Source organism: Castanea sativa, chromosome 5 (genome assembly GCF_040712315.1).
Source record: "Castanea sativa cultivar Marrone di Chiusa Pesio chromosome 5, ASM4071231v1".
Taxonomy (NCBI): Eukaryota; Viridiplantae; Streptophyta; class Magnoliopsida; order Fagales; family Fagaceae; genus Castanea; species Castanea sativa.
The window spans coordinates 19,636,746-19,656,917 of record NC_134017.1 but is presented as its reverse complement, the minus strand read 5'-3'; the positions used below and the strand labels follow the sequence as shown (position 1 = coordinate 19,656,917).

General features: G+C 33.6%; 2 protein-coding genes and 1 long non-coding RNA gene across 3 annotated transcripts; all 3 read left to right on the top strand.

Annotated features, from left to right (window-relative positions):
• The first annotated feature begins 3,377 nt into the window (after positions 1–3,377).
• LOC142636530 (G-type lectin S-receptor-like serine/threonine-protein kinase At1g67520) lies at positions 3,378–10,502 on the top strand. Its single transcript, XM_075810783.1, has 9 exons — positions 3,378–4,117; positions 4,405–5,140; positions 8,377–8,478; positions 8,634–8,735; positions 8,827–8,993; positions 9,073–9,283; positions 9,363–9,600; positions 9,704–9,854; positions 9,931–10,502. Exons 1-9 carry the CDS (start codon positions 3,590–3,592, stop codon positions 10,237–10,239), a joined length of 2,544 nt encoding a protein of 847 aa, XP_075666898.1. The 5' UTR covers positions 3,378–3,589; the 3' UTR covers positions 10,240–10,502.
• A 600-nt stretch (positions 10,503–11,102) lies between these two features.
• Positions 11,103–14,240, top strand: LOC142633589 (G-type lectin S-receptor-like serine/threonine-protein kinase At1g67520). Its single transcript, XM_075807835.1, has 7 exons — positions 11,103–12,326; positions 12,479–12,580; positions 12,672–12,883; positions 12,972–13,182; positions 13,283–13,520; positions 13,631–13,781; positions 13,888–14,240. The coding sequence occupies exons 1-7, from the start codon at positions 11,168–11,170 to the stop codon at positions 14,179–14,181; spliced, it is 2,367 nt and encodes a 788-aa protein (XP_075663950.1). The 5' UTR covers positions 11,103–11,167; the 3' UTR covers positions 14,182–14,240.
• A 4,047-nt stretch (positions 14,241–18,287) lies between these two features.
• Positions 18,288–19,963, top strand: LOC142636162 (uncharacterized). Its single transcript, XR_012844264.1, has 4 exons — positions 18,288–18,422; positions 18,607–18,662; positions 19,586–19,627; positions 19,718–19,963. It is a non-coding gene; the product is annotated as an uncharacterized LOC142636162 (long non-coding RNA).
• Positions 19,964–20,172: the final 209 nt, after the last annotated feature.

The window sequence follows — 20,172 nt, the reverse complement described above, 5'->3', positions numbered from 1 at the left end:
ACCACAGCCAGCTGACTTAATCAAGTTTTATTTTTATCTTTTTTTCTTCCTCTTATGAAAGAATCAAAATTCAACACAATTTAATTAAGCTTGACAACATCCACAGCCAGCTGACTGAAGAATCAAAATTCATCACAATTTATCTGCTCCTGTAGGAACAACCAAGCAAACGATTGTAAGGTTACAAGCTTGATGGAACTCCTTTTCCTCTGATTTGTGTTTTGATACAACATAGCTTTCTCTGCCCTGTCCTCCATCGCTAGCATAGGAAGAAATATTCTTTTTATTTACTGCCTATTAAATGTTCGTTGAGCCTGACTATTAAGAAGGATAGTGAAAGTGGTAATACTGATGTACTGGTTTATCCAACCAACTTATTTAATAGAAAAAAGCCTTAAGCTTAAGCACCACATTTAAGAAGGATAGTGAAAGTGGTAATAGTAATACTGATGTACTGGTTTATCCAACCAATTTATTTAGCAGAAAAACCAAAAATTTTAGAATATTACCTGGAAGCTCCATTCCATTTTATCAAGTTCTTTCTTCATATTAATTTTGAAAGCAATCTAGCCCCCTAACCCTTTTTTGTTTCATTGAGTGAATGAGTTCTTGGACAATAATGCTATTTTCTTGTATACTCATGCCATGAACAAATCCTGTTTGTCATGGGGAAATAAGTTTAGGATGAATTTGTTTCAGCCTATTAGCTATAATTTTCTTAAATGATTTGTAATCAACTTTGTACAGGCGTCGGTAATGATAAAAAATTTTAAGCTGCATTTGACTTATTAGGGATCAAAACCATAATTTTATGATTCATTTATTTAAGCATATAACCATTTGGAAAAATAAAATGAAGTTGCTATATTAATCACTTCAGATACAATGATATACCAATGACTTTTATAAAATATTTCATGATAGTCCAATAATGTTTATAAAATAGTGCAGGCATACAAGAAAATACGTAGAATATCCGTAATTTTAGGAACACTACACACATCAATTCTACTACGTAACTAAATTTTTATATATAAATTGTGTTCATATGCTAAATTCCAATGAGGACACTGACCTACCAGTCTCAAAGTTTGAAGCCAATGAACACACCTACCCATTTCTTAGTTGCTGGGCTAATCATTAATCACAAATTAGTTAGGCAGCACTTCTCCCGATGCCTAAGCCAATTGAGCATGAAATGTACCATTCTTAAATTCTATCCCTTTCCATACCAGATCAAAAACTGTTTGATAATGGCTAGCATAGCACGAATTGTTCTCCTCATTTTTTCCTATTTTCTACTTTTGCCAGGGCCATCTTATTCTCAGCCAGCTGAAAATTTTGTCCAAGGAAAAGAGCTAAAAGATGGGGAAGAACTAGCTTCAGCTAATGAAAATTTTAGATTGGGATTCTTCAAACTTTCAGGTAAAGCTTACTTAGGGATATGGTACAACAGAAACAACGAGATGCCATCATCGGATGCCAATCGAAGAACCCCAATAGCTGACAAATCTAGTGTTCTTACTATTGATGATTATGGGAATTTGAAAATTTCATACAGTGGGGATCAGTCTATAGTATATGTTCGGTTCAAGGAGCAAGTAATACCAGTGCTATTCTACTGGCAATTTCAGGCTGCACCAAATTATGAATTCAAATAGATCTACAAAGTGGAATATAAGGCAAAGCTTTGAGCCTTTGACAACACCACTGACACACTTCTACCAGGATTGAAACTTGGGGTAAACAATAGAACTAGACGCATAACGCTAACTCCAAGCCAGGCTTAGGTGCATCCTAGGTGCGTCATATAGCTACATCACTTGCACGGGAAGTTGCACCTATAGAAGCAATTGGATATCAATTTTAAAAGAGGGAAAATTGATAAAACCCAACAAATTAACCTCACATTTGTTTAAGGTTAACAATAGAACCGGACGCATAATGTTAACTCCAAGCCAGGCTTAGGTGCATCCTAGGTGCGTCATATGGCTACATCACTTGCATGGGAAGTTGCACCTATAGAAGCAATTGGATATCAATTTTAAAAGAGGGGAAATTGATAAAACCTAACAAACCTCAAATTTGTTTAAGGGTCGGTTTAGGATTCGCTTATTTTGCTAAAATTAAAATTTTTTTGTAAAAATACTGTAGATAAAAGTAAAAGTTAACTGAAATAGTACCGTAAGATTCATGAATAGTATCAAAAAGTACAGTGGGGCCATGAATAGTAACAAAAATAAGCTGAATAGTAAAATAAGCTAGCAATTTCATCCATGCCAAACGCACACTTAATAAAAAGGTAAGAGAGACATTAGGGTCTATTTGCATACCGCTTATTTTGCTAAAAACTAAAAACTTATTGCTAAAAATATTATGGCAAAGTAATTTTTAAAAAGCAAAACATTATTACCACATTCTACTAAAGTTGGTTGGTCCATGAACAGTGCCGTGAGACTAGCCAAAAAAAATGCAAAATGCACAACCATCTATTGGCAAACGCACACTAAGGGAGGAATTATAAATTAAAATTATTTCACTATTCAACTTATTTTTACTACTATTCATAGGCTTCATTGCACTTTTTGATATTATTTATAGGTCCCACTATATTATTTCAACTAACTTTTACTTTTATCTACAATACTTTCAACAATAATTTTCAATTTTAACCAAATAAACAGTAAACAAACCCACCTTAAGTCAATTGTAAACCAACCCAGCCCTTTTTTGCGTCAAACGAGAAAAATCTGTACCTACTACCATTGAAAGCATTTGATTGATTTTTTTAAATTGAGTCTGCCAATTTACAGGCTTTCATTCTAAGAGGGCGTTTGGATTCCACTGAAACTGCGTTTTGCGTTTTAGTGTTTTCAGTTTTTTTTTTTTTTTTCCAGCCGCAGTTTTTGACCCAGTCTTCTGTAAACAGTGCATCTGTGCACTGTTCACGGACCCACAAATTTTACTTTTCAGCAACTTTTTCATTAAAAATGGGTCCGGCGGTACTATTCACACATTTTAAAATTATTTTGCTACAGTGTTTTCAGTTTTCAGTTTTCAGTTTTCAACAATAAATTTTATCCAAACAGGCCTAAGTCAATTGTAAACCAACCCAGCCCTTTTTTGCGTCAAATGAGAAAAATCTGTACCTGCTACCATTGAAAGCATTTGATTGATTTTTTAAATTGAGTCTGCCAATTTACAGGCTTTCATTGATAGATAACAAAGACTTCAAAATAAAAAATATTCAATCTATTTACTTTATTTGAAAATTTCAAACAAATTATTGATTTGAAGGGAGTGAAAAATTGGATAGTTGACCATGGAGTTTCGGATGACAGTTGCGTTTCGTTTTCATAGATAAGTATTTCCAATAGTTTCCCAGGTCAAATATCTCCAGAGTATTAACCAGACCAAACTGATTTTATCAAGCTTGAGAAAATCCACAGCCACCTGACTGAAGAATCAATACTCAGCACAGTTTATCTGCTCAACACAGCAAAGGAATGTAAGGTTTCAAGCTAGATGGAACTCTTTTTCCTTTGATATGTGATTTATTACAACATTGCTTCCTCTGCCCTGTCCTCCAATGGCTAACATAGTAGTAAATCTTCTCTTTATTTACTATTTTACGTGGCTCATAGAGGCTGCCTATTCCGAAAGTAATACATTAGTACAAGGCCAACAACTCAAAGATGGTCAGTATTTGGCTTCTGCTTCAGGGAACTACAAGTTAGGATTCTTTAGTGGTAGTGGAAGAAAACGTTATGTAGGAATATGGCATAAACAAGCGAATGTAAAAAATGCCGGCACAGATTGGAAGCCGTTGTGGGATGGAAGGAACCCCTCCACAAGAGGCATATCAATTGGACAACATAATCTAGAGTACTCGAGAGCAGATGAGAAGCCAGTGTGGGTCGCAAATCGAAACACCCCAGTCTTGGACAATTCTGGAATTCTTACAATCGGTAATGATGGCCACTTGAAAATCTTACACGATGGTGGAGTGGAAATTGTACTCTTTTCGGTTCCATTAGTGAACAACGCAAGCGCTACTCTGCTAGATTCGGGCAATTTTGTCTTACACGAGCTGAATTCAGATGGATCTATAAAGCAGGTTGTTGGTAATAGCATGTTTTGTTAATTTATTCAAATTTCTTAAACAATTACGTTTTACAAGAGCTCCATGGCAGTTAGGAAACTTTGCCTTCTTCAATTTTTAATTGAGGTCCTTCCCACCTAGCCTCATCATAAGCATGTTTTCATGTTTATTTTTATTCTCTTTGTTGTCATCAGCTTTGAATTGTAAGCAGCTGAATTTATTATGTCCTTTTTGTTAAGTTCAAGCTGGTAATTTTTGGTACTATATATGTTCATCCATCCGTGCATTATTTTCTTACACAGGTTTTGTGGCAGAGCTTTGACTATCCAACTGATACACTTCTGCCAGGGATGAAAATTGGAATTAATACAAAAACTGGGCAACGTTGGTCTCTAACATCATGGTCAGATGAGGGAGATCCTGCCTCAGGCTCTTTCAAACTTGGGATGGACCCCAACAATACAAACCAATTGATCATCTGGTGGCAAGGAGAAATCTACTGGGTTAGTGGCCTTTGGCAAAATTCTAGTTTCAACTTGCCACATGTGTTATCAAATGATGTGTACTACCATTTTAGCTACCAATCAGAAGAGAAAGAAAAGTACTTCAAGTATTTTGTATATAAAGATGTCATCTCATTCCAAAGGTTGTCATTGGATGGATCGGGTTTACTCTGGGGTATAACTACGAATGAACCACTAGAACTAAATGTAATGCTCAAATGCGAACAACCATTCTTCCGTGATGGGTGCTTTGGGCGAAAGTATGAAAAGTGTTTTGCGGGCAAAGGGTTCACAGCTAGAAAAGGCATCATGTCGCAGAGTGGATTCAAGTTCAACGAAGGGGATAAACTTACCTTAAATGACTGTAAGGCCACGTGCATGAGCTATTGTTTTTGTGATGCCTATGCTTCAACAAATGATGATGAGACTGGCTGCGAGATTTGGGGCACTGACAGGGGAGATTTCGTGAAGAAAAATTCAGATGATTACCGATATATATACCTCCGCCAATCACCTTTTGATTTTGAATCCAAAGGTAAGTCTGCATCATTGTCAAAGCTTATGGTAAAAAGTTTTTTTTTTTTTTTTTTTGTTGGAGCCACAAACACACACAAGGAAGAAAGAAAAAGATTCTAACACAAAGGGAAAAAGATAGTTAACAAGTAAAATGATAAAAGTATAAAAGCTTATAAGTTAGCCGTTAGCTTACTTAACGAATACAGATTTGATGCATTTTATATATTATTCGCAAAAGATAAAAGTTATGTTAGGGCCTTTGCTCTTATTAAATATTATGAATTTTAAAACATCAAGTCATTCTGATAAATTTTATACTTATCTAAACTCTCATTTTATGACAATATTTTGTTCAGTTTTTGGATCCTACTTAAAGTTACAATAAAGTTTAGTTCAATTATAGATTAATAAATTTTAATTGAATTTTTGCATAATTAATTTATAAATGAAATTCTATTAAACTGTAAATTGTAATCTTTTATCTAATTATTGAGAGCAGAGAAATTGATGAAATCTATTATAAGGAAATTTATGTCTTGACCAGTTGCCTTAACAGTTTTTAGTACATGTTGCTATGGGCTGGGAGGTAGGACTTGTGTCAAATTTGTGAACGTGTGTCAAAAGTCATTTCTCTGCCATGGGTAAGCATGATTTCTCTAGCAAAGGCCTGCACAGTTATTATATTTCCCCTTTTAGGTGGGATCCAGATCCTCTAGATTTCCTAAGGTACTCTACCAGTAGATTTCCTTAAATCTCTAACCGCTCTTTAATGATTTAATGATCAAGATTTTGTCATGTTAGCATTCCACTAACAATAATCTTAATTGTTTTGTTTGCAACATTATTTTATTATTTTAAGAACATTGTTAGTGAAATGCTGACATGACAGAATCTTGATCATTAAATCATTAAAGAGTGATTAGGATTTAAGAAAATCTACTGGTAGAGTACCTTCAGAAATCCAGAGGATCTGAATCCCTTTTAGGTGATAGCCAAAAGATAATTCGAAATGTACTCAAAAAATATTCACTAATATCTTGGGCCTAGAAGCATCTATAATTAATTGTGCTCCACAGTATATTATGTATAAGTATAACACCTGTTTCTCTTAGTGATTGATCTGTCACACATTTCTTAATTAGATATGCAAACTATTTTGGTTTTCCTCATAAACAACCTCAGCTTGATTGACTGTAAAAATGTTCAGAAGAATCATTATTATATGCCTCTTTGTACATTTTAGATTTGTTACTTGGTAACATCTATATTTTTTTTTCTTTTCATACACATGCAATGCTGCCTAGTGTCAAGATAGGGGTCTTAGCCAATATAGTTGATAGTTTCAATGAGCCAGTTGGTAGAAGAGGCTTCTACACATTCTCGTTCTTGAATTGTAGTTCCCAGTAAAAGCAGTTGGTTTACTTAAAAGATCAATTATTAATTTATTACTCCGAATTTGTACGTCTTCAAATAGATACTTACTATGATGACACACTATGATATAAGTTCCACGAAATTGGCTAAGGCTAATGACGTGTTCATGTAGAGACTAAATTGAGTGAGATACATTTATTGGAAAAACACATGGAAAATACAATTTTGTATCTCATACAAAAACACGTAGCGGAATATAAACGGATCTACTTCATTAATGTGAGATAGCATACAACGTCTGAGTTTTAGAAACAAAGAATAAGATAGCGTACCTTGATGTAGCGAAATTTTAAAAAAAAAAATAAAGATTGAACTTGAGAAGCCTTTCAATCTTCACTCTAATTCCACAATTTGCCTAAGATGTGCAGTCTCTTAATCAGTTTTATACATACTTGATTAAGAGAATAACCAAGTGTCTTAAGAAAAACTTTGAATATTTCTCTCTTTGAATCATTAGTATATTTCTGCACTTAACAGTTACTTTATTTAATAACTCTTATTAAATAAATAACTGATTATCTAATTGAGTTAGTCTTTTGGGCTAGCCTAATTGGGCTTTAGTGTCTGGCTTGGAGTAGGACCAAAAGGGACAAATAAAGCTCTAGCTTCAATGGGCTTTGGACTTATCTGTCAACTCTTAACAAGCCCAAAGTTACCATTAACTATATATAATACCACTATATAAATATAATTGCACTCTAGGCCTTATTAATAAATTATATCATAAAACTTTATTAAACATTTAACCCATTCATGAAAATATTCGTAGTAATACAAAGTCATAATGTGTAACTGTCACTTTGAAAATTACTAATTCTTGATCCTTGAGTACCCAGTTTAATATTTTAAGTTATTCATATATATTTTATGAAGTCTAATTTCATAAAATATAAACTTTAGTAACTCTTCACTAAAGTAGTTATGCCTATCACTCTGAATAACCAAACCCATTATTTATATCTCTACAAAGAGACTATGAATTTCATCTTGAAAATATGTGTTCCTTCAATATTACGTATGGTTGCCCAACATACTGACGTTTTGACCATTTGTCTAGATCTCACTCCTGATATGTTAAAACAACTTACATTTCATGATCGTGTTCACTATTCTCTCAAGATTGAGAGTTTATGTAAATGAGAAGTCGTGAGACTTATTATTCATTTGACAATTGTAGATAGAATAATAAATCTCATAGTATTCCAATTCAATATGTTTTATAAACTTAAAACATATTAACATATCAACTAGAAGTCTTCACTTCTATGATCAAGACAAATCATCTTAATTGACATGTTATAGTCTTTGTAGATGAAATGCCCAATTTCATCACCGATTACAAACTAAGATTTTGAGTTTACAAAGAACTTGTGATTTATATATTCTGTGACTAAATCACATACTATGCATCTCAAGGACTATATGATAATGTCCAAACATTCATACTACCATTACTATAGATAATAATAAAACAAGTTTATTTCATAGAACATAATGTCATTCATAATATAATACATGGCATACAATAAGATTTTAGGACACTAATCCTAACAATATTCAACCATTTCCATTTATCTTGCTTGCGCAATGGACAAAGCCACTGGTTTAACTCTCCATCAAATTTGATTTGCCATAGTTATGTTCTGATTTACTAATTTAAATTCAAAACAAGATTTTCATTTGACGTAATTTGGCTTTGAAGTTGATATTTAATTTTGTTGTAGATTTTGTAAGTCCTACACATACCCCTTTCTTATCTGAGTTAATGTAAGCATTGAGCATAATCAATAAAAGCTCTACTTTTCTCTGTTCATGCCGCAGGATTGCGAGTATTATTCCTGTGTATCATCACTGCAATAATAGGAGGACTATTCATACTGGCATTATTATACTATTTTGTATGGATAAAATTTCGTGCAACAGGTATTCTCTTAGTCATAATGACATAATTTGGTTTGAATGTGATATTTTTAGTTTCTATCTTTATATCTCGTTCTGTATTAAACTTCTTTCTTCATTTTCTGTTTTTGGCGATTCTAAATGTATAATTTTTATGTCTTTTTCCATTTTTAATGCAGCTAAACCACGAATATGGATCACCATTAAAACAATAGGTGGTCTCATTGTACTCATGTTCAGATCCATATACTATGTGACACAAGAAAAACTTAGATCTTTCGGTAATGTCTCAGCAATAATTTGAATTATATACATCTAAATAATTATTAAATTAATGAGTCATCTCTTAGCTTGTATTAACTGAATTAATAGGGAAGAAAAACAGAGAGAAAGATATATTATTACATGAGCTAGGAAGAAGAGATGGTAAGAAGAGCCATGAGTTACAATTTTTCAGCTTTGAGAGCATAGCAGCAGCCACAAACAATTTTACATCTACAAGTAAGCTTGGAGAAGGTGGTTTCGGATCTGTTTATAAGGTATACTTCATGACTTTTGATAAAATGATGGAAAATCAAACATAAGTTGTTAGATTAGGACTAATTAGTTCCTATTTAGGGACAACTGCCTGATGGTCAAGAGGTTGCAATAAAAAGGCTCTCAAGAAATTCGGGACAAGGATTTTTGGAGTTCAAGAATGAAGCTATACTAATTGCCAAACTGCAGCACACTAATCTTGTTAGGCTTGTTGGATGTTGCATTCATAAAGAGGAGAGGATGCTTATCTATGAATACATGCCTAACAAAAGCCTTGATTTTTTCCTCTTCGGTTAGCAAATTTTGACAATTTAGTTAAATTATATTTCTTTTGATTTTTGTCAATTGCTCACACATATGTACTGCTACAGATCCTGTGAAAAAGAATATTCTAGATTGGAAGAAACGCTTCAACATCATTCAAGGGATCATTCAAGGGCTTTTATACCTTCATAACTACTCAAGATTGAGAATAATTCACAGAGATCTAAAGGCCAGTAACATTTTACTTGATAATGAGATGAATCCAAAGATATCAGATTTCGGTATGGCTAGAATATTTGGGTCAAATGATTCTGAAGTAAATACAAACAGGGTTGTTGGGACATAGTGAGTAATTAAATCATTTTACTACTAAGTGCATGGATATGAATGTGCTTATATGCATGTGTTTAATCCATCATTGATTGACAAAGTTTGTTCAATTGTTCAGTGGTTATATGTCTCCAGAGTATGTGAAGGGGGGAGTTTTCTCAACAAAATCAGATGTCTTTAGCTTTGGAGTCTTATTGTTGGAGATTGTGAGCGGTCAGAAGAATTATAGTAGTTACCATTCTGAACGGCCACTCAATTTTATTGGATATGTAAGTTCCTAATGAAACTAAGCTTATTTTGTCTATAAACAGCTTATCATTCATACGAGTCTTGGAATTGTTTCAGGCATGGGAGTTGTGGGGAGAAGGTAGAGGCTTGGAGTTAATTGAACCAACTTTTGGTGATTTAAATCACACTGATCAAGTTTTGAGGTGCATTCATGTTGGTCTCTTGTGTGTTCAAGAAAGTCCAATTGATAGACCTGCCATGTTAGATGTGATATTTATGATATATAATGAAGCTAATAAGCTACCTGCACCGAAACAACCAGCGTTTTTTCTTGGAAAGAATATGCCAGAAGCAGGAATTGTTGAATGCAGACCAGAAAATTGTTCATCAAATAGGGTATCAATTTCAGAGATGGTAGCAAGGTGAAGGAACCTGGGTCTTTCAATTTCAAGTTTCAACCAATACTGCCGCAAAGCAAATTTTTACAATAAGGAGCAACAGTTATATCCCATTTTAACAAGATGGTTATGTTATGTGTGTCACATTTTCATTTTCGAGAGAATCACAGAGTAAATATGTCTATGTATATGGTTTTATGCGTACAGTAGTTTAAAATTTATTTGATTATCTTCGTCTCGAGTGTTATTAATTTACACACCCAACACCCCAAGTCAAAGAGTTTTAATGTTAGCATATGGTTTACAAAAGAGATATGATGCTCTCTAAGCAAAGTAATCATTACCAATAATTGAATGTTAATACAGAACAACCAATTGCATACGGTTAGAGCCATCAGATTTGACTTGTATTTTGAGTTTTTCCTTTAATCACACAACAAAACGCTAAATATTTGCTTTTGATCTTCTTAAGCACTACGGCTACATCTTTTTATCATCTCTTTCTTGTTTATTTTTAAAGCACTTGCCAGGTAAAACTTATGAATATCAGTTAGGTAAGGTCAGTGGTAAGAGAACTTCACATGATCAAAATTTCTTTTCTTAGTCAATAAATACACAAACAAGGTGAAAAGTACAATACATAGTTACATACTCCACCAAATAAGTCCCACATGCCATCCACACACAGGAATAGTGCAGAATTTTCTAACAATGAATGTTGGAAAAAAGACACGAGTTTTCTTTGACATAAGACCTAAGTGGGTCCACGTCAGCGTGTCACACGCGATAAACAAGCTGAAACTTTGTTATATTTGTCACGCACAAAAAGTCTATAATAAAGTCAATGATAAAACCAAAAGAAAAACAGGTCAAAAAAGCCAGCAGGTTGGCTTCTAGCAATATACAATTAACGAGTAGGACTACCTTATCATCTCTCGTCTCAAAATTTTCCATTGATGGCTAGCAAAGGAAGGACTATCTTGCTTAGTTTGATTTATTTCTTACTGATTAGACACACACATTCTGAGACAGATATATTGGTACAAGGCCAAAAGCTTAGAGATGGGGAGCACCTGGCCTCATCTGATGGAACATTCAAGTTGGAATTTTTTAGCCCAGGTTCTTCAAGAAATAGGTATGTTGGAATTTCATTCAACATAGCTGATGATGGAGCAATGTTAGTTGCCAATAAGAAGGTGGTGTGGGTTGCTAACCGAGACAACCCAATTGCTGACAAGTCTGGTATTCTTATGATTGATGAATTTGGTAGGTTGACAATTTCACATAGTGGAGGTAATCTCATTGTGTCAAATTCTGTTCAAGCAGAAAATAATGCTAATGCCATGCTACTGGAATCAGGTAACTTTATATTGAGAGAGCAGAATATTGATGGATCTACAAAACAGGTTTTATGGCAAAGTTTTGATTACCCTACAGATACGCTTTTGCCTGGCATGAAATTGGGAATAAATGTGGAAAATCATATTTGGTCACTAACTTCGTGGATTAGTGAAAACAACCCAGCCAAAGGTTCTTTTACCCTCACTGCTGGTTCCGGCATAGATGATTCCAGTATGTTGATCATTTGGTGGCAAGGGAGAACCTATTGGAGTAGCGGCAATTGGCAAAATGGGCATTTTGAATTTGTGCCTCGGTTGTCCAATGAGAGGGACATCAGTTTTAGTTACATCTCAAATAAAAATGAGAAGTACTTTACATATTACTTGAATAAAAATCGCACTTTATCACGATACATGATAGATTTCACAGGTGCAATACTAGAGATGACAGGGTTGGCACCATTTGGTGGCGGCACTTGTTCCTATGGTTCCTATCCCGGCTGTGTGAATCAACAACTGCCAGCGTGCAGGAAGCCTAATGATCAGTTCAAGCAAAGAAAAGGTGTTATGTCTGGTGAAGGATTCAAGTTTGAAGGGAATCACAACATGAGTCTCTTCGATTGTCGGGCAAAGTGCTTGAATAATTGTTCTTGCATTGCTTATGCGGCCACAGATTACAACCAAACTAGCTGTACAATTTGGAGCAAAGGAGTGAATTTCAAAGAAAGCAACAATTCTTACAGCATGGATGTCTATTTTCTTGTGCTAGAAAAAGGTAAATTTACCTCAGATGTGAGCCTTCCCCAATAGTTTAATTATTTAGACTTTAACCCTCTATGATGATAACTTTGGCACGCTTCTCATAATACGCACACTTGCACATGTTCTGCACATAGGAATGGTGGTAACTATTATTTGTTTCTGCAGCTATGTGGTGGATATGGGTTGTCCTATCTGTGACTGGGATTGTAGTTCTACTAGTTTTGTGCTTGTTATACAATTTCATTCAAAGAAAATGCAAAGAAAAAGGTAATCTCTCCGAACAAATCAAAATAATGTATGAAAATTACTAGTTATGAGTTAATTAGTCACTTTTTAAGTGTTACTATATGATTAATAGGCGAGAGGAAAGCAGAGCAAGAAATCTTACAATGTGAGTTAGGAGCTAGCACAAGTCATGCTAGCATATCTAGGCAGAGAAAACTATTTGAAAAAGACAGGAAGAAGAGTAGTGCCTTAGAATTTTTCAGCTTTGAGAGTATAGCAGAAGCCACAAACAATTTTGCGACTACGAATAAGTTAGGAGAAGGTGGTTTTGGGCCTGTTTATAAGGTATACTTCAGAGACCTTTTAAAATAAAATGATTTAAGAATTAATCATAAATTGAAATATTAGGGACAATCTGTTAGTTATTTTTCAGGGAATATTAGCCAATCGTCAAGAAGTTGCAATAAAGAGACTCTCAGAAAGATCTAGACAAGGAGTAGTGGAATTCAAGAATGAACTTATATTAATTGCCAAGCTGCAGCACACTAATCTCGTCAGACTTGTTGGGTGCTGCATCCAAAGAGAAGAGAAGATGTTGATATATGAGTATATGCATAACAAAAGCTTGGATTTCTTGCTCTTTGGTTAGCAAATTCTCACTCTTAAAATTCTTTTACTGGTGACAATTTTTTGTTTTCATATTATTAAATGCTTGTACTTACTTTCACAAATTTCTCATGGTAGATCCTATGAAAAAGGATCAATTAGATTGGACAAAACGTTTCAAAATCATAGAAGGGATTGCTCAAGGTCTTCTTTACCTTCATAAATATTCTAGATTGAGAATAGTACATAGAGATTTAAAAGCAAGTAACATCTTACTTGATGCTGAGATGAACCCAAAGATTTCTGATTTTGGCATGGCAAGAATATTTGGGCAAGATGAATCTGAAGCAAACACAAAGAAAATTGTTGGAACATAGTAAGTAAATTTGTTAATCTATCAATGAGTATGTGAACAAGTATGCATGTGTATTCTTATATGCATAGTGCCTTAATATACTAAAAGTTTTGTCGAACTCTTTTATTCAGTGGGTATATGTCTCCCGAGTATGCAATTAAGGGTACCTTTTCAATGAAGTCTGATGTATTTAGCTTTGGAGTACTATTACTAGAAATTGTGAGCAGCAAAAAGAATAACAATTTCTGTTATCGGGAAGAATCACTTAACCTATTAGGATATGTAAGTTCCTATTTATGTGATCCTTGTCCATGGATTGCCTTGTCTATGAGACCAATTCATTTTCTATTCGAGATATAACTTTGACCTTCCTTTTTCTCTTTTTCAGGCATGGGAATTGTGGAGAGAAGGAAAATGCTTAGAGTTTGCAGATTCAGCATTAGGTGATTCCCATCCCTTAAATGACGTTTTGAGGTGCATCCACATAGGTCTTCTGTGTGTACAAGACAGTCCAATAGATAGGCCTTCCATGTCAGATGTTGTTTTCATGATTACTAATGAAACTGTGTCACTTGTTCCACCAAAACAACCAGCATTTTTTCTCAACAGGAGTTTGTCCAAAACCATGTTGGAGAATTTTTCCATAAATAAGGTATCAGTTTCAGAAATAGAAGCCAGATGAAGGGGCAGTGATTCTTGTTCTGTATTTGTGTACTTGTTTGAAGCTATAATTTCAAATTAGTCTTTGCTTTGGTTCATTTCTATTACAAATTTACGATACAGGTCTAAATCCTAAAATTTGGAGATTTGAACAATGCTAATGCTTAACTAGCGAAGCTCTATTGAATTACATGCAAGTCATAAATTAACATCTGCAATATTGTTGCACATTATGCCTGTTCTTTCGCTTTTTTTTTCGAAGTACAAGAACTTTACAAGCACTGTTTTATCTTTAATATTGCTATTTAAAGATAGGATGGTGAGCCACAAAATCGTTTTTACAATTAACATAAAATAATTTATAGACAACAAATATAACATTCTTAAGATCTTTACAGGTTCAATTAGGCATGGCAAAATAGGTCAGAATTTTTTAGCCCAGCCCGACCTGAAAACACCTGACCCAAACCCGATTTTTTGACTCAAAGCAAAAACGGGTTGGCTTGTGACCCGACCCATTTTTTTTGCAGGTCAACCCGACCCGACTCGGATAACCCGTGACCCGACCCATTAAAAAAAAATTCGCTAAAAAAATATTTAGACTACGTCCTGATACTGTGTGCATAAAGCACAAAGCACTAGAACCAAACCAATAGTCAATAAATTATAGATATAGACTAAGACAACAGACAAGACAAGACAATAACTTCATATTCAATTTGACTATTTGAACTTCACAACCAATAAAGTTTCACAGACATGAAAGAATGACACAAGACAACAATTAAAATAAAATAAAAAATCTCATTCAATTGACTAGCTGACTAGCTTAGCTGTAATCCAAAGCCAAAGGCACAAACATGAAAGTGTGAAATGTGACAACCACAAAGGCCAAAGCGACAAAGCTTCCTCAGTGAGTCAGTTCCTCTACTTTAGAGACTAAGCGCACGAATTGTGCTTTTGATGAGTTCACATCAGCACCGTAGTGTCCTTTGGTAAGGAGCAAGGGAAATCTCAATTCTTTAATATTAGTGTACAATGCATGTGCATGTTATACGTGTTGGTAAATTACTAAATTGGATGTATACATCAGCTGGTCGTACTCCATTATGATTTGCTATTTTTCACTTGTTACCTTCATTTTCTCTTCCTACTTTGAATAAATCCAAGATTATACCAAAGATTAGCTTCTAAAAAGTTGGAACAAGAGTTATACCAAATTCGAGTATCAAGTGTTTAGTAGTAATTGGTAATAATATTACTTATGAGAATCAAATTACAGTTGAGGAACTCATAAACGATTGATAAATTGCATCTATTTAAAAAAAAAAAAAAAAAAAAAAAAGCTTGTTTGAAAAATACGAGTCAACCCGATCCAACCCGCAACCTAATCGACCCGCAAATCCGATTGAGCCGACCCGACCCGATCCGACCCACCCATTTTGCCATGTCTAGGTTCAATATAAAAAAATTTACATCCAATATTTTATCAAAGCCTCAAAGAAGATACTCTTGAGTTTTTCATCTCAAAATATTTGAAATTACTAATTTGATTCTCCATCAACTGGTTAAAGTTTAATTTGATCCATCAAGAATTCATTGGGTCAACTTAGTATCTTAATAATTTATTATGTCAATTTGGCTTCTCAACTTTCAAATCAAGTCAATTTCATAGTCATCCTTTGATCTCATCTCCATTTAAACCATAACAACATTATGTTAAGTGACAAATAAAGCAACCATAAAAAAGTTATTATAAAAGTGTAAAAATTTTAAAAACAAATTAACATTTAATTTCTTTTAAATTTAAATTCGGAGGAAATCCAAAAAATGACATTAACTTTTTATTTTTCTAGAAACAAACACACACATTAACTTATTTAAAAAGTATAGTTTTTTTTTATAGGAATTTAAACGTGCACAATTAAGAGTTGAGAGGTGAGAGTGAAATTGAACATTATCCAATAACTAGAGGTAAGGTTGTCCATGGCTCTATCAAAGCCAGATCTTGGAATACCATCAACACAAGATTGTCGATCAATCCAAAAAAAAAATAAACCCCTTGCTAGGATCAATCAAACCCACGTGTCGGTTTGTTGTGAGGATATATCCCTCTTGCCGATCTAGAATTTCTAAGGCGAAGATCTCAAGACCTCCATTCAAGGGGAATGACTCCACAGGGCAACAACTATGAAGCACGGGTGCGGGTGCGGGTGCGGGTGTGGGTACGGGTGCGGGACTCGGCAATTTTTGAAAAAAGTGGATGCGAGTGCGGCGGGACTCGGCAATTAAAAAATTATTAAAAATATTTTTATTTATATTTTCTATATATTTTTACTATTAAAATATTCTTAAAAAACATATTACTAATTTACTATGCCTTGATTCACAAAACAAAGAAAGAAAAAAGCAAGAAACACAAAACACAACACAAAACCAAAAAGAAAACACAAAAGAAGCAACAAATATTCAAAATAAAATTAAGGAAGGATAGATTTAGGGTTTTTGGGTCTCATTTAGAGCCGATTTCGGCTGTTGCAGCATGATTCGAGGCCTATTTCGGCCGTTTTGGTCGCCAGCCGATACGGCCGAAACAGCCCGATTCTGGCCAAATCGGCCCGAATCTGCTCGAATCGGCGCCGCGTCGGCGCAAGTCGGCGGGAAAAATAAGATGCCACGTGGCCGACGCGGCCGAACGCCACACCGACGCGCGAGCAGCGGCGTCCCTCGCGCGTCGGCGAGTCCCGCCGCGTCGGACGCGGGTGCGGCACCTCCTGTGCCGCGTCCGTGCATCCCAGGGCAACAGTGACTAGGAAACCAAATGGAGGTATAGAGGTAAAAAGAAAAAAATTACTTGAAAGTTGAAACCACAAAATTATATGTACATAAAAGAAAATATTAATTATACTTAACTAAAAGAAATATTTTATTAATATAATCAAAACTATATTAGTAATTAAAGTATCACATGACAAAAACACATTAATTTTATATGCAACAGCAGCACATACATATATTGAGCCACTTGGTCAAATATGTGTAAGTTTTATTATTAAAACAAAACTTATAATATATAATCAAAATAATTAAAATAAATATTAAATTTTATTTTAAATTATTTAAAACCTTTTGATAATATAATTTTAAATGAAGTAAAATTTAAATTTCTTAAAACTTAAGCAAGACTTTACCTATAGAAAAATATTAAAGATAATACTAGTTTTACTACATAAACCTAACATATTAATATGACAATTACTATGATTGGTGGGTTTCAACCATCTCATTAATCGTTTGAATTTTTTTTTTTTTTTTTTAGATTGATATCACATCAATTTATAAGCATAATGTAATAAAAATGGTAATACTTGCAAAAACACACTTATAATATATTGTAGTAAACACAAAATTCAGCTACAAACTAGTTTGTAAGTAATGGTTATAACTCCACTCAAAACTTTTTTTTTTATTGGATACAAATTTTGATAAATCCACTAATAGATTACATTTTTTTTTTTATCATTCATAATTGCAAAGTTTCTAAAAAATAAAAAACCAATACCTATGTCATAAATCAAAATTTCTAATTTCAAGTTTTTGTAGTTTAAAATTATGCATAAAAAGAAGTTTATGGAATGAATTAACATCCGATTGGCATCAAATTTTTAGCTATACTTATGTCCTAAAGTTTAAGGTATTTTTTATACTATATAGAGATAGAGTTTAATTTAGAATTAACTACCTTTAAAATTTAAAATTTAAACATTTAACTGATGATATAACTATTAATATTTAATTTATGAATAGATAGATTAACCAAAATTTATACTCAATAAAAAAAATATTAAACAGAGTTATAGCCATTGGCTGGACTCAAATTTATAGTTATACTTTCTCCTAGAGTTTAAGGTTTTTATTATTATTTATTTATAGTAATAGAGTTTAATTTAGAATTAACTATCTTTAAATGATTGGCAAATTGCCAAAAATTATTAAATTCCCAATATATCCCCACTACGTAGGAACAAAACAACCAAAGATTGTTCCGGTAAAGGGCGTAATAGTACATTCACAATATCGAAGTTTTTTATGAAAAAGCAATGATCACACGTGTGGCACGTGTGAGACACACCCCATCCACTATATAATCTTCACAGGGTTAGGCTTATAGACTCGTCTCCGTTGTTACTTTCTTTTTCAGGTTTGGGAATTCCAGTTCGAACCCTAACCCTAGATCGCAGCCAGCCATGTCGTCCAAGCAAGGTACAAGTCAAAAAACCCTAGATTTGTTAGAATTCGATTCACAATTCATCAAAATCTTCCTGAATTTCTTGTTAATTTTGAACAGAAAAGATTTGGATTTGTTGATTGGTTGATATTGTTTTGTTTTGGGATAAAAATTAAAGGGTTAAGTTTTTTTTTTTTTTTTTTTTTTTTGGTGTTGTAGGTGGAAAAGCAAAGCCTTTGAAGCAACCCAAGGCTGAGAAGAAAGACTACGACGAGGTATGGTTTTCAATTTCTTGAAATTTCTTTGAATTTGTGTTTTTCAAAGTTTGCTGCTTTGGTGGTTTGGTTATCTATCTAGGGACTAGGGTGGAAAAAAGATTCAAATTAGTTGAAATCGAAGTGTTTTAGTACTTGGGTTGATCTTAATCTGTAATTTTTCGCTGTTTTTATAATAAAATTTTGTTTGGATACTGAGAATCATAGTAAGGAAGAATAGGAATTTTTTTTTTTGAGGGATTTGTATTTCTGAAGTGAAAATCCTAGGTCAATTTGCTTATGGGATTATTTGATTGGGTTTCTTTTGGGTTTGCTTTCTTTGACTTTATTAATTATGAATATTATAGAACATGAATATATAATAATCTTTAAATGCTCCAATAAGTTATACATAAGAAGTTTTAACATTCAAATATGGTTTAAACTACTAAGAGAACAATAGGGAATTTTGTATACCTCCAGAACTTTTTTTAATTGTGGTAAATATTTTTTGTTAAATACTTCTCTTTGCGGCTCATATTTCTACTACGGATTTTCTAGAATTCGGGGTCATCTTGAGTTTTGATTAACCATATTTGTTCTTTTACTTTAATGTTCTTTCTTTTTTCTTGTGGTTTTCCTTTGTTAACTTCTTGTCTAGGGTTGCACTGCTTTCACACTTTATAACAAAATACTTTATTTGTATCCATTCAATATCATCACTGTTATTTGATTATTTTCTTGTAATAGTTTAATTCTCTGTGCATGCTAAAACTTGCCTGATTAGTAAGTTTGGACCTTTTATTTGATTCTCTTAACCTTTGCTCTACTTCAAGGCATTTATTGGTACACGCTGCACATTGCTGAAGTTGGTTATTGTAATGATATTTGATATTTTCTCTGTGGTATCACTGTCTCAATCTTGCTTATTCTGGTCTCTACAGGTTGACATGGCCAATATTCAAAAGAAGAAGGAAGAGGAAAAGGTAATATATTGCTATATGATTGTTAGTTTTCATGATCCCTTCATGGGTGGTTCTTCAAATTCTTAATTTGATCTTGATTTATATGATTAGGCACTCAAGGAGCTTAGGGCAAAGGCACAGAAAGGTCCCATTGGTGGTGCTGGGCTGAAGAAAAGTGGGAAGAAATGAGGGGTTTTATGCCCCAATAGGACTGTGTGTACAAGCATTATTATGATGATTGCCTTTGATTAAAGTGATTATCTAGCTTCTTGCCAAGTGTGTACTAAACTTTGGGAGTCATCTATGTAAGACTAAATCTTCAATTTGCATGTTAGTGATATTTTCTTGTTCCTAAAATGACCCCATTGCATTATGTGAGGGGATGGTTATGATTCTGATGCTTAGCTTCTGCTACTGCTTTTTAATGGTAAAATTTGTTGAGGGGCTAGTGGTTGATTGTACTATGATTTGTATTTTGTCCAATGAATAACTTCGCTACTAATGATGAATAAGTGCAGCCCAAAGCTTTTCCAATTGGTCAAATTATCTATTCTTTTGTAAAAAGA